The sequence below is a fragment of the Sphaerodactylus townsendi genome, linkage group LG07 (genome assembly GCF_021028975.2).
Source record: "Sphaerodactylus townsendi isolate TG3544 linkage group LG07, MPM_Stown_v2.3, whole genome shotgun sequence".
Classification (NCBI taxonomy): Eukaryota; Metazoa; Chordata; class Lepidosauria; order Squamata; family Sphaerodactylidae; genus Sphaerodactylus; species Sphaerodactylus townsendi.
The window spans coordinates 109,884,533-109,899,446 of NC_059431.1; the positions used below are offsets into that span (position 1 = coordinate 109,884,533).

Below are 14,914 nucleotides of genomic sequence, written 5' to 3' on the forward strand. Positions count from 1 at the left end.
CCGGCACGTCGCCGGGGCCTGGGGACACGCCCCCCTGCTCTGCGACCCGGAAGCAGGCGCGGGGCAGAGGCGTATCCCAGGCGGCCGGGCGGGAGAGCAGATAAAGACGGGCCGGCGGCCCAGCGCCGTCTCCCCGGTTCTTTCTGGGATTGTCCGTGTGGACGGTCCCAGAGTCGTCGGGTCGGCGTCGAGTAAGCTGACCCGGCCGCTTCCGCATTCGTGCGGAAACGGCCAAAGAGAGAAAATAGTATTGTGAGAAAGAGAGAAAAAGGCAACTCCATGTCTTGAAGACCTTTTAATTCAGCAGAACCTGGAACCCTGAACATAGAAAAATGAATGTCATGTCTCTGAGTTATTACGCTTCCACATGAATGCTGACGACCAATTGCACTTCCATCATATAATGTATAAATGATGGGTCTGTATATACAAGGTAGGGTACATAAATGTGACCAAGTGAGGATCAGGTGTCTATTTGCTCAAAAAATGCTATGGTATAAATCTGTGTGCTTTATTATTTGTGGTAGTGGTAGTAATAGTAGTGGTAGTAATAGCAGTAGTACTAGTAGATTTGTATCCCACCCTTCCCTGACTATTGTCAGACTCAGGGTAGCTGACCGTGACCCTTTCTGCACGAGTCACAGAAAACGTTTACAAAACATTTTCAAAACGTTTTTTTGTCACCCCATTTGTCCACACTCCCTCCCTCAAAATACTTCCTGGTTGTCATTTTGTGATGGGGGGGGGCGGGTATTCTTCATGGATTTGATGCTTCAGTGTTTTGTGCTGCAATTCGCCATGACTGACTTACATAAGCGATGCTTTGTAGATTTCACCACCCAACATTTTTTTTAAAAAACCCCGATGAAAATAAACAAGCAAGAATAAATGGCACAAGCTCAGAAAATATTTGGGGGTAAAAACTATGAAGAACTACTCCAAAGAAATGTTCTATTTCCTGCTTTAAAATGTTTTAAAGTGTCTGTGTGGAAACACTGGAAAGGCCCAAAGTGTACTATCCCTACAGATTTTGTGCTCATGAATTTGTTTCCAAGAACAAAATCTAATATACGAAGCAACCTCTGGCCCCTTCCTGGAACAAGTACTGTCTTTCTCTGCATGACTGCAGCGGTTGTTTTCTTCTGATGTACAAAGCAGCCCTGTGGCTGAGAGTTCAAGTTCTCCTTCTGTCATGGGGCGATTCTTTGGCCTTCATGAAAGAGGCTGATCTGAAAGGCAAACGTGTCAGCCATGAAGCAGTCCAGATTGCCTGGCCTTGTGATCGTGGTCTCACTGGGTCAATCCACTTGATCACTCACTGCATGATGGATCACAAGGAGCAGCAGTGGCATAGGAGGTTAAGAGCTCATGTATCTAATCTGGAGAAACCGGATTTGATTCCCAGCTCTGCCGCCTGAGCTCTGGAGGCTTCTCTGGGGAATTCAGATTAGCCTGTGCACTCCCACACACACCAGCTGGGTGACCTTGGGCTAGTAGTCACAGCTTCTTGGAGCTCTCTCAGCCCCACCCACCTCACAGGGTGTTTGTTGTGAGGGGGGAAGGGCAAGGAGATTGTCAGCCCCTTTGAGTCTCCTACAGGAGAGAAAGGGAGGATATAAATCCAAACTCTTCTTCTTCTTCTGAATGTGTGTCTGCATCGTGCAAGCGTTCTGTATCTGAAGGGTCATGGGACGGTTCTGTTGAGATGTGATACATTTGTGGGGGGCTCATTCGCTCTTACAAGTTCTCACCTATCCAGGAACCCAAATGTGAATCTATAAAGAGATCTTGCTTCTCGCAACCCTCTTCAATTGCTGGAGGCGTAGAGAGGCCACTTTGTGTGTCTGGGCAAGGATCCTGCGCCTTTCATGAATGAAGAGGATACAACAAATCAGCTCTGCATTTGTACAGGGAGACGGAAAACTTCACCTATTAAATTTCTGCCTATTCTGAATACATGAATCCGGGGTCTAGTGAGTCAGACCATCTGCCTGTTAAGATCAGTGTTGCCTATTTTGAATGGCAGAAGTTCTCGGCTAGAGGTCCTTCACATCACGTTCTGCCTGATCCCAGAAGATCCTGGAGTTGCCAGGGATCTTCTGCATACAACGGATGTGGGCGGAAGACCCAAGAGTGAGTTCCCACTGGGTGACTGTGGGCCAGTCAGACACTCTCAGTCTAACCTACCTCACAGGGTTGTTGTGAGGATACAATGGAAGAAGAAGAAGAAGAAGAGGAAGAAGAGGAAGAAGAGGAAGAAGAGGAGGAGGAGGAGGAGGAGGAAGAGGAAGAGGAAGAGGAAGAGGAGGAGGAGGAGGAGTTTGGATTTATCTCCCCCTTTTTCTCCTGTAGGAGACTCAAAGGGGCTTACAATCTCCTTGCCCTTCCACCCTCACAATAAACACCCTGTGAGCTAGGCGGGGCTGAGAGAGCTCAGAAGAACTGTGACTAGCCCAAGGTGACTGTGGGCCAGTCAGACACTCTCAGTCTAACCTACCTCACAGGGTTGTTGTGAGGATACAATGGAAGAAGAAGAGGAGGAGGAGGAGGAGGAGGAGGAGGAGGAGGAGGAGGAGGAGGAGGAGGAGGAGAGGAGTTTGGATTTATACCCCACCCCTTTCTCTCTTGTAAGGAGACTCAAAGGGGGCTTAGTCTCCCCGCCCTTCCCCTTCACAACAAACACCCTGTGAGCTAGGCGGGGCTGAGAGAGCTCAGAAGAATTGTGACTAGCCCAAGGTCACCCAGCTGGCATGTGTGGGAGTGCACAGACTAATCTGAATTCCCAAGATAAGCCTCCACAGCTCAGCGGCAGAGCGGGAAATCAAACCTAGTTCCTCCAGATCAGAATGCACCTGCTCTTAACCACTACACCACTGCTGCTCCCTGCAGGACAGAAGAATAATGTGAGCTACTTTTGGTCTGGTCAGGAGAGAAATTAAGCAAATAAGTAAACAAGCATCCCAGAGCTCAGGCATTTGTGCCTAATATGCAGGTTTTTGGTGCAACAGCCCTCCCAAAGAAAAAAGAGGTAGGTGTGAAACCCTGATATTCATTCTTTCTTTCTTTCTTTCTTTCTTTCTTTCTTTCTTTCTTTCTTTCTTTCTTTCTTTCTTGCAACCTTCGAAGTTGGAACCTAATCACGCGTGATGATTCCCCCGCCCCCAAACGGGTATATTAAAAGGAAGTGGACACTCTAATCCCAGGCAAAGTTACTCCCGGCGGGGTTCCTTTGAAATCGCCAGGTTTCGTTTGGAGCAACTGTGCATAAAGCTATGCAGCGCCTCTGCAGCTCCGGCTCCTCTTCGGGAAGACTTCGACGGCGCGAGGGAGAGGAGGAAACAGGGGACTTCCTGCGTCACGATCCGAATTGCAAATAGGAGCCCCGACGCATGCCGAACCCCCGGGCTCCACGGGCCGGTTCCGAGCGGCGCGGGTTTCCGGGGAACTACAACTCCCAGCATTCCGGCTCCGGAGGCTACTTGCTCGCCTCTGCGAAGCCGCCTTTGGCAGTCGGTCGGTGGGAGTTTAGCGCAGCCAAGCGACCGACCGGAGAGCCACGTCGGACAACAGCCAGCAGCGAGCACGGCTGCCGCTCGCTCCACGCCCGGCAACTTTGGGCTCTCCTTCGCCAAGAGGCTCCCGAGCGGGGAGGAAGGGGGCGTCCTGGAGGCAGAGAGCGGAGGAAGATGAGGGCGCTTGGGAGGCTGGGGTCGGGCTCCCTGGCGTCGCCTGCGGACAGCTGGAAAGCCGGATCCCCCCCTGGGGCGCTCCTCGCAGATCCCAGCCGCGGCGCCCCCAGGAGGGCTGCGGCCCCGCTCCCGGGACTGAAGGGCTCTAGCCACTCGGCTCCCCAGCCCCGCGGCGAGTTGCGGGGGTTGTGAAGGCGGACGGCGAGGGATCTCGAGGCGGGGCTGCGAAGCTTGCGCCCAGGCTAGGCGGCTGGCCGTCGGTGCCCTGGCTGATGCCGACTCCGGGAGCCCCCCAGGCGCCCGGAGTGAGCGGGGAACCCTTCCACTTGTATGGCCGGGAGAGGAGCGCCTAGCGTCGGAGGAGGAGGCTGATGCGGCCAGCCGGCGGGGGAGAAGCGGGCTTCCCCGGGGCGCGCCGGGCATCTGGCTCTCCAGGGATGTGGAGGCTGGGCGTGTGGTGGCTCCTGAGCAGGGTCTGCCTCTTGCTCCTGCCCCCCTGCGCCCTCGTGCTGGCCAGGGTGCCCGGCTCCTCTTGCCATCCTCACCCCTGCCAGATCCTCAAGCGGATCGGGCACACGGTCCGGATCGGGGCGGCGCACCTGCAGCCTTGGGCTGCCACCACTGCCCCAGCCGGCGCTGGAGGCTGGGGCGCGCGCAATGACCTCCCGCAGGCGGGAATGCCCGCCGGAGAAGGAGAAGGAGCCGCGGGCGCCCCCGAAGCGGTTCTGCAGACGCCCGAGACGACCGACTGGAAAGCCTCCGGATGGCGGGGGAGGTGGAGGATCGGGACCGGCCTGAGGAGCAGGGCGCACTTGGACGCCGGGAACCTCGTCGGCAACGAAAGCCGGGACCGGGATCTCCCGCCCTTGCTGCCCAGGGAGGCGCTCCTGCTGGCGGTGGAGAACCTCAACCGCGTCAAGGGGCTCCTGCCCTACAACCTGTCCCTGGAGGTCGTGATGGCCATCGAGGCCGGGCTGGGCGACCTCCCGCTCTTCCCCTTCTCTTCCCCCAGCGCCACCTGGAGCAACGACCCCATCTCGTTCTTGCAGAGCATCTGCCACACCGTGGTGGTCCAAGGGGTCTCCGCCATCCTCGCTTTCCCGCAGACCAGGAGCGAGATGCTGGAGATGGACTTCGTGGCCACCGCTCTGCACATCCCCGTCATCAGCATCGTGCTCAACGAGTTCCCCAGGAAGAGCCAGGTAAGGACGGGGCGCCCCTGGGCCCGGGTAGGAGCGCGCTTGGGGGGGTCGCGCCACTGTGGATGTTGCGGGGGGGGGAGTGGCGATGGGAGTGGGGGGACACCTGTCAGAAGAAGCCAACATGTAAGACTTTCCATGAAGGGGGAGGCCCCAGCTGAGACAGGTGGCGCGCTGTCCATGGTGCTGATCCCTTCCAACTAAGCTAGTGAAGTCTGGTTCAGTTGGCGCTTAGTTGGAAGGGATCAGCACCATGGACAGCGCGCCACCCAACTGGAGGCTTCCTGGTTGGAATTTGGAAGCCAGGCAAAGATTCCAGCATTTCTCCCTTGTCCAAGTTATCTCTTTGCAGCCTGTCACAGTGAAAAGCTCTCACTGGCGTGTTAGCATTTGCCACGCTAGATTTTCCTTCCTCCTTCCTCCCCTATTTCCTCCCCGCTAAAGAGATTAGCTCCAGTTGGCCAAGTCCTGGGCGATCATCGTGACGGTTGTTCCCGGACTGGTTCCGGGGGATGAGAGGACAGGCTTTGCCTCAAAGCCAAATGGATTTTGCATTCTTGAGCATCCACTTGACCCAAATTAGATTGATTTTGATCGCTAGATCTGTTTTGTTTTAACTTTTGCGTGACCATTGATGCCTGGTGGTGATGCTGGAGTGGTTTCTGAAACTCAGGGAACTTTTAAACAACTGGATTCCCCCTAAAAAAAAACAGTGCATTGTTTCTTCCTTTTGTCTAGCAACTGTTTAATGCATGTGTGAAGGAAAACCTGATGGATTGTTGCTCACACCACCAACACTGAATGTGTCTCTCCACACATGTAGACACAGGAAAACCCAGAGATATGTTGTGCTTGGGCAAGACCAAAATGTCCATGGTTGAATGAATTGTTATTTGTATTTGTATTTTACAACTTTTACAGCAATGATCATTAGTGTTTTACAGGGCAATCCCAGACAGAATTATCTCCTTCTAACTCTTTTGAAGTCAATGTAACTCTACTTAGGATTGCAGTGTTACTTAGAAGGCAACTCTGGGGTATTCTTTAACAAGGCGCTCTCCTAGTGTTTTTGTGTTTGTTTGTTTGTTTGCTAGCATTTAGGATATTGCACTGCGGTGGGCCAACAAGCCAGAGATTAGAGATCTGACCCGTATATCTTTGCCCCAGGGGACTGATGAGAGCAGACATTTCCTAGCATTCTACCTTCTTTTAAATGTCGCTCTTCATTCAGCTCACCAGAGATCTTTTTCTTATGGTTCAAAATGTCCCTTTAAGTCTGAGAAAGTGATTATTTTCCCCGTGGAGAACTGAGCCACATAAAGACTTAGGCTGTAGTACTACATACATTGAGTGAAGAGTAAGCTCCAGGAGCTGCGTGGTGTAGTCGTTAAGTGCTTGTGCTGCCACTCACACGGCCAGGAGTTCAATCCCCCTGCAGGTCAGATATCCTGGCAGCTGGCTCATGGTCAACTCAGCCAGCCATCCATTTCTTGGTCTGACAAACTACCCCACTAACGGCTTGCCTATAAAACCACTGCTCGCAGGGGTACCCCAGGGTCAGAGACGACTGAAGGGGAAACTTTACTTTTAAGCTCCACTGTATTCAATGAGTCATTTCTGAGTAGACATGCCTTGGATATATTTGCAAGTCATCTATCTCTGGGTTGTACTTGGTTTGCGGGACTGATGGTGGTAAAGAGTCAAAAAGAGAAGACTTTTAAAGACATGTAAAGTTCGGTATATAGCACTGGTCGTTTCCTCTTTCATTGAAGTGTTTCCACCTATTTTAAGGTGTGTTTTTTCCAGATTGTTCTTGTGGGTAATATTTTCTTTTTTACAATTGTTGGCTTATGACCTACCAAACCAAAGAGCCTGTCTGTCATGCACGATCACCTGCCATATACCCAATGTTAGCAATCCCAAGCAGGCACTAAAGAGAGAGGTGGGGTAATGAGTTTATTGATACATGATCCGTGGGCTGCATTCAGTTTAGTGAATCCTCAGTCATGCAGGTGTGCTGTGAGCAGTGGCGTAGCACCAAGGGGACAGGGTGGGTGATGCACCAGGCATGTGCAGGTGCAGGGGTGTGGCAGGAGCGGGGGCGTGGCAGGGGCGTAGAGTGCACAAGTGCCCTGGGCGCAGTTCCCCCTCGCTCCAGCCCTGGCTGTGAGTCTTGTCAGTCTATCACTAATGATAGTTATACAGTAGGGAAGCTGAAGTCAGAGTGGCACAAACAGAGTGACCTCGTATTGAGTAGTCTTACTAGTAGAGCAAAATGGGAGATTTCTTTGGAGTAAGAATGAGTGAGAATCCCTCCACCCCCTGGCCATTTGGCTGACTCAGGATGGGGGAAGAACTTACTTTGTTGGATGGGTGAGTGGCTGACATAGTAGCATTTGGATTACGATCTAGGCAAACCATCTGATGTGCAGCTATTTGTAAACACTTCTTTGTCCCCGCTGTTTGCTTGTGTGCATCAGGATCCAGCTTAAGCTGGCTTTTCAAAAGACTTCCAGATGGAAAACAATCCTTATTTGGTCAGAGGGCAGCTTGGGTACTCTTCATCCGACTCTTCTTGGGATGCCTTCTGGTATTCAGTTCAGATGATGAACTGTATGTGGAATCTTCCCAGCCATATTTAAGAAGAAGAAGAGTTTGGATTTATATCCCCCCCCCCTTCTCTCCTGTAAGGAGACTCAAAGCTGCTTACAATGGTTCCCTTCCTCTTCCTACAACAGACATCTTTTGAGGAAAGTGGGGCTGAGAGAGTTCTGAACAAACTGTGACTAGCCTCAGGTCGCCCAGCAGGAATGTAGGAGTGGAGAAACCAATCTGGTTCATCAGATAAGAGTCTGCCACTCATGTGGAGGAGTGGGGAATCAAACCTGGTTCTCCAGATTAGAGTCAACCTGCTGTTAACCACTACACAACACTTCATTAAAAATGCTGTGTGTGTGTGTGCATGTGTGTCTATGTGCATGTGTGTGCAAGAGGGAGGGAGGGAGAGATTGTCTAGCATGACCAACCAATGGCATTCTAGGTACTGCAAGATGTACAGGCTTAGTTTCCTGGCATTCCTGAGCAAAATGAGAGGGATGCAATATTGGTCACTTTTGGTCTCTACCCCAGACATTAACCAGTAGAAAACAGGAAGTGTGGAACTAGAACTTGGGATAAGCATGTTCAACCCACCTCTCTGTCATGCAGTTCATTGAGTGTCCTCGTTACTCTTTCTCAACCTGATGTCTATCTCGCCGTCTTTTTGCATGAGAGTGGGAGAAGTGACATATGCTACCATGAGGTTCATAAGAACATAAGATGCCTTTGGGAGCTTGCATGGTGGATGTGAAAGCAATGGCCTTCTGCTGCTGCTGCTTCCAAGTCTGCTAAGGCATTTGCAATCTCATATCAAGGAGGATCAAGATTGGTAGCCATAGATCGACTTCTCCTCCATAAATCTGCCCAAGCCCCTGGGGGAAGGCTAAGACAGGGATTTAATGTATAGAACAATCCTGAGATATTTTTTTTTGAGCCAAATGATGCTATTTTCTATGCCTTTCCATCATGCATCATTAAATACAGAAAAATTGTCACAGCACATTTCATTCTTTGTAATGTGCCCATACAATCTAAGGTGCAGCGCATGCAATGTCTCTGCAGCATAGTTGCTAATTGGATTCCAAATCATGTGAACGTTCAGCATTTAGGATATAGCATTTGAAAAACTTGGGGTTCAAGCCAATCACAACATTCATTGTGGAGGTATTTATCTGAACCACGTGTACAATTTTTTTTGGCTAACAACCAACTCTCTGGCGTGCTGTGTGGTTTCCGGGCTGTATGGCCGTGTTCTAGCAGCATTCTCTCCTGACGTTTCACCTGCATCACAAGGGCTGGCATCTTCAGGATCTCTGAAGATGCAGCCCTGAGCCTCTGAGCAACGTCAGTCAAAATCTGTCCTCCAGAGAAACAGTTTGCACCCTATACAGCCGGCAACAAGGAGCTAAAACTGTCTATTTAGAACCTTATGAGCCAAAATGACGGAGCTAGTCTCCAGTGCATCTCTTCTGTGGCTAATCTGGGACAGGGCAATTGGGTTGTTTGTTAACAAAGTGCAGAAATTAGCATCATAAAAATCCCTGCCAGCATTAAATAAAGAGGTGATCTAATGACATAAGTTATTCTGTTGAGCCAGGCCAGTACCAAGAAGGAAGCAACAATAGATCTATAATAAAAGGGTCTACTTTATGCAGTCAAATCAATAATGATTCTGGGAGCTCGGTACTGTCTACCATGACTTCATCAGATACAAATAGAGTCTTTGGCCCTTGCTGCCCATATTGGTAAGGTATAGTCAAGACACTCTCAAACACTTCCCCGTGAGCCTTCTCTTGGTCTTCTTTCTGATGCCTCGGCTCCCTGAGGCTCAGCCCCTTAGCTACATTTCTCTCCAGGGCCTCCTCAACAGCTGCTCTGAATTGCTCTCATTCACTTCAAGTAACCATACCCATTCATGACTCACCTCCATCTCAGCAGACCCCCGTTGACTCCATATTTGTTCCTCACCCATCACATCCACATAAATGGCTTTGTCCAGCTCTTCTGGCAAGTGTACACCACTTGCTGCTAACTGTCCCTGGGCCAATTGGGTCATGGGGAGGGAGCAAGTGCCACCTGTCTCTTTTCTGAGGAAACTGACAGGTGAAGCGTCCAATCTTCTAGCAATGGGCAAACTGGATTGTGCATGCCATCATTGGGGAAGTATGCTGGGATGACCATCAGGTGTCCCTTATTTATTTAACTATGTCTATCCTACCTTCCCCTTCCCCCAAGATGTGATCTCAACAGCACCTTACTTTGCCAGGATCATATCCTATTCCTTTATCTTGCATTTCACTGTCTTTCTTGGGAATAACACCATGAAATACATGTCTTCTGGGCAACGTTTATTTAATTAACCCAGGGTAAACACCAGGGAAATATATGTAATGAAGACCTGAGGACAACAACAAGCAATCTTAGGAAATTACCATTTTGCTGACAACCTGAAAGAAGCAGTGTGGACAATTTCAGCACAAAGTAACAGGGGTCTTCTTCAATGTGTCCATCGCTCTATTACATTATCTTTACATACAAAAACATTATTGCAGAACATTTCATTTTTTAATCAGCTCAAGTCCAATTCATAGTTATTCCGATGGTGTGGTTGCCAGGGAGGAACTCAGTCACAGTTGGGTACTTTGTTGGCTGAAAGGATTGCAGGGAAACATTTTGGCTTTTCCACTGTTAAAACTAACAGCCTTCCTAGACTGCTTCTCTGATTCAACTAGGCAGTCCCATGGGAATCCTAGCCTGTAACTTGTCCTTTTTAAAAGACTTCATTTCTGATCCAACAAAGTGCACGGTGTGCTTCTCTATATGTATACATGCAGCCCTTTTCACAAAACTGAAAGCAGGAAGATCCATTGTTTGGCAAGGAAGAGTAAGTGGGAGGGGATGAATCTAGATGAGCAGCAGTGATGTAGTGGTGAAGAGCAGGTGTACTCTAATCTGGAGGAACTGGGTTTGATTCCCCGCTCTGCCACCTGAGCTGTGGAGGCTTATCTGGGGAATTCAGATTAGCCTGTACACTTCAACGCACACCAGCTGGGTGACCTTGGGCTAGTCACAGTTCTTCTGAGCTCTCTCAGTCCCACCTACCTCACAGGGTGTTTGTTGTGAGGGGGGGAAGGGTAAGGAGTTTGTAAGCCCCTTTGAGTCTCCTGTAAGAAAGGAAGGGGGGATATAAATCCAACTCTTCTTCTTCTTCTTCTTCTTCTTCTTCTTCTTCTTCTTCTTCTTCTTCTTCTTCTTCTTCTTCTTCTTCTTCTTCTTCTTCTTCTTCTTCTTCTTCTTCCTACTTGCCCTCCCAAACAGCCAATCTGTAGGATTTCAGTTTTGTAAACAAAACTGTGGATGCACAGGCCTTGCTGATGGGACTGGTCCAGGGAATCACAGATGTCCATAGAATCGTAGAGTTGGAAGAGACCCCAAGGGCCATCAAGCCCAACCCCCTGCAATGTAGGGACACATAATCAAAACACTCCTGACAGATGGCCATCCAGCCTCTGTTTAAAAATCTCCCAGGAGATTTCACCACAGTTTGCATCCAGTTCTGCATCCAGCTATAGCTAGGCACACAGAAGTTTGCATCCAGGCACGTATAGCCCTTAACTGGAACAGGACATGGTCCTGTACTGTTCAAACCATTCAGAGAGGTTATTAGCTAAAAATGTGGCAATAAAACTAATAACATGCATTAAACATCAAACAGCTATTACATTAAAAGGCCAGCAGATTAGCAAAAATTGACAGCTCCCAGATGGCCTGTCCTAACAGCAGAAACATCAAAATGCCTGCAGAAATAGGTGAGATTTTTTGAAATGGTGCAGCCTCCTCTTTCAGAAGCTCCATTGTAGCCCTGGAGCTGCTACAGTAAAGGCCTGGTCCTCTCAGCGATAGTCCTTACCTCTTTGGGCAACGATCTTTCGAGTTGGGGACAGAATGAGTGTCACACAAAGGGATCGCACAAAGGGAGCTTTGATTTCCGAAAATGTACACCCTGGATCTTGACGGTGTTCTAGGCTCACCTCTTGACCTTCTCCGGCTACCCATCTGAAAACCATGAATTTTTCAGTCTGCCTGAAGGTGGCCCATATGCAAAAAGCTCTCCTGATTTGCTGCAAGAATAAGCCCCGAGATGCTTCCTGAATTCTCCCAGCTGCTGTCTTTCCAATGTGGAATCTGAGTGCTTTAGTCAGTCTGGAGGCAGGAGACAGAGGGTGGTGTTACATCACGCTCCCCGGCTCTCTGACAGAGTATTGATCGGAGCTGACATCTAGGGAGCACACCTTTCTTCCTTGGAGGCTGGCAGCTCCTGACAAAAAGTTTGTAAGGTTGCTTGAAGGTGACAGTGGTGTAAACTGTCTTGGAATATAATCACAGCTGAAATTGTAGATTCAGGGCTGGCCTGACTGGTGCCGTGTAGCCACTCTCTGCTTCCTTGGGGAAGGATGGCACCGGGATGAAATATATCGTGGATCATTGCTATGGAATGGCTGTTCTGGCACTGTAGTGTGTGGGGATGAGTAGAGGGGGGGGCTGAATCGTCTGGACCCCGGGACCTTCTGTATACAAAACAGGCGCAGGTGAAGAGCCAAACAAGGCATGATGGTGTCCCCCAGATCTGACCCAGGGAAGCTGCTGCCATCATAAAACTTGAGCCGGCATGTGCAGTGGTTAAGAGCAGGTGGATTCGAATCTGGAGAACTGGGTTTGATTCCCCACTCCTCCACCTAAGTGGCAGAGGCTTATCTGGTGAACCAGATGTGTTTCCGCACTCCTACATCCCTGCTGGGTGACCTTGGGCTAGTCACAGTTCTTCGGAGCTCTCTCAGCCCCACCTACCTCACAAGGTGTCTGTGATGGGGAGAGGAAGGGAAATGAGCTTGTAAGCCACCTTGAGTTTCCTATAGGAGAGAAAGGTGGGGTATAAATCCAAACTCTTCTTCTTCTAACGTGGGCCTATTAAAAATGCTGCCATCAGGGTTGGGCCCTTGCAGCATGGTACTCTTGCCCCCCCCCCCATCCCTGACCCTTTTTAGACTACCACAAGCCCACCCATTGTGGCAATGGGGGGGGGGATGTTGCAGCAATTAAAAATGTGCAGGGGAGAACAAGAGTGCCTTATCCAGTTGCACCCTTGCAATGTTTTTAAACACCCCCATTAAGCTTTATTAGGGCAGCGGCTTCCCAGAGTCAGAGTAATATTTAGTTTGGCCCTAAGGCACGCTGGCTGCAACAATTTCAGAACTCTGCCCTGGGAGTAAACCCTAATGAATAAAGTGGCCGGCTTTTGCTTGCTCCCATGGAGGCTCTACACACAGTAAGCAGGCCAGCCTTCAGGTGAGGCCTGGGGAATCTCCAAGAAATACAGTTCCTATGGGGATCAGTTCCCTTGGAGAAAATGGAGGCTTCAAAGGGTGAGCTAGATGGCATTGTACCCCACTGTCCTCCTCTAGATCTACATCTAGATCTACAGCAGTGGCGTAGGAGGTTAAGAGCTCGTGTATCTAATCTGGAGGAACTGGGTTTGATTCCCAGCTCTGCCGCCTGAGCTGTGGAGGCTTATCTGGGGAATTCAGATTAGCCTGTACGCTCCCACACACGCCAGCTGGGTGACCTTGGGCTAGTCACAGCTTCTCGGAGCTCTCTCAGCCCCACCTACCTCACAGGGTGTTTGATGTGAGGGGGGAAGGGCAAGGAGATTGTAAGCCCCTTTGAGTCTCCTGCAGGAGAGAAAGGGGGGATATAAATCCGAACTCTTCTTCTTCTTCTTCTACATAAGAACATAAGAACTAGCCTGCTGGATCAGACCAGAGTTCATCTAGTCCAGCACTCTGCTACTTGCAGTGGCCCACCAGGTGCCTTTGGGAGCTCACATGCAGGAGGTGAAAGCAATGGCCTTCTGCTGATGTTGCTCCCGAGCACCTGGCCTGCTAAGGCATTTGCAATCTCAGATCAAGGAGGATCAAGATTGGTAGCCATAGATCGACTTCCCCTCCATAAATCTGTCCAAGCCCTTTTTAAAGCTATCCAGGTTAGTGGCCGTCACCACCTCCTGTGGCAGCATATTCCAAACACCAATCACACGTTGCGTGAAGAAGTGTTTCCTTTTATTAGTCCTAATTCTTCCCCCGACTTCTTGACCTGGAGCTGACAGCCATACCCCACATCCTCTGCCTTTGGTTGGGGGGTGGGGGAAACCTGGCAAGCCTAACACTAGCAAATCTGGATTATCAAAATTGGTATTTTAGTTGTTTGTTGCTTTTGTATTTACAGGCCCCTCTTAATCTGAGGCCATAAATCAGGGGTCTTCAAACTACGGCCCTCCAGATGTTCATGGACTACAAATCCCAATTCCCTACCACTTGGCCATGCTGGCAGGGACTGATGGGAATTGTAGTCTATGAACATCTGGAGGGCCATCGTTTGAAGACCCCTGCCATAAATGGATGCTTACTCAGTTTGTGCCTAAGCCCCACCATGCCAATGAATCTTCTCCAAACATCTGTACTCAGCATACATAGGCTTTTGTACAGGATGCAGGAGCCAATTTCCTCCCAATCCCACTTGCTTTTGAAAGCAACTTTCTAGTTTCTTTGAGCGGTGAAGCTTGCTTGGGAATGCCTGGTGGGCAGGTGCCAAGGGGCTCACACAAAAAATATTTCTGCGGATCCACAAATAACAGCCCAACCCTGTGAAGGGAGGAGGAAGCAGCTTTAGGAGCCGGTGCAGGCCATGCTGGTGCATTTGCCTGCCTTACTGGCAAAAGTGACACTTATACCACACAGGAGGGCAAACTGGGAAGCAGACAGGGGCTGCAGAGTTCTACGGCACCTGGCCCAGAAGAAAGTCTGGGCCCCCAGGACTGCATTGGTGTCCTCATGGAAACTGGCATGGCTGGAGGAATTCCACGGGTGGTCCCAGGGGTGGAGCTAGTGGTGGGATTCAAATAATATAACCCCTTAGCTGGCCAACCAGTACCAGAAACAGACTATTTTTGCTTTGTTTTGTTATGACCAAAAATTACCTCTGTATTTTCAACCACAACTGAGTATTTTTATGAATAGTCTAAGAAATAAATACTCATAAAGTCACTAATTCCTTCTATGAGCCATAAAACAATGGCCACTGACTCACATCTGTACAGCAAATACTCCTAGAGCAGCAGTGGCATAGTGGTTAAGAGCAGGTGAACTCTAATCTAGAGGAACCGGGTTTGATTCTCTGCTCTGGCTCTTGAGCTGTGGAGGCTTATCTGGGGAATTCGGATTAGCCTGTACACTCCAACATACGCCAGCTGGGTGACCTTGGGCGAGTCACAGTTCTCTGAGCTCTCTGCTCCACCTTTCTCACAGGGTGTTTATTGGGGGGGGGAAGAGAAAAAGAAGATTCAGTCGCTTTGAGTCTCCTTACAAGAGAGAA

The 14,914-nt window shown here is 49.8% G+C and overlaps 1 protein-coding gene across 1 annotated transcript in view; it reads left to right on the forward strand.

The window, feature by feature from the left end:
• Positions 1-3,461: 3,461 nt before the first annotated feature.
• GRIN3A (glutamate ionotropic receptor NMDA type subunit 3A) overlaps positions 3,462-14,914 on the forward strand; it is a 161,541-nt gene continuing 150,088 nt past the window's right edge. Inside the window, 3 exon segments of the mRNA XM_048504478.1 lie at positions 3,462-4,411; positions 4,492-4,553; positions 4,555-4,891. Coding sequence (XP_048360435.1) covers positions 4,061-4,411; positions 4,492-4,553; positions 4,555-4,891 — 750 coding nt within the window. The 5' untranslated portion in view covers positions 3,462-4,060.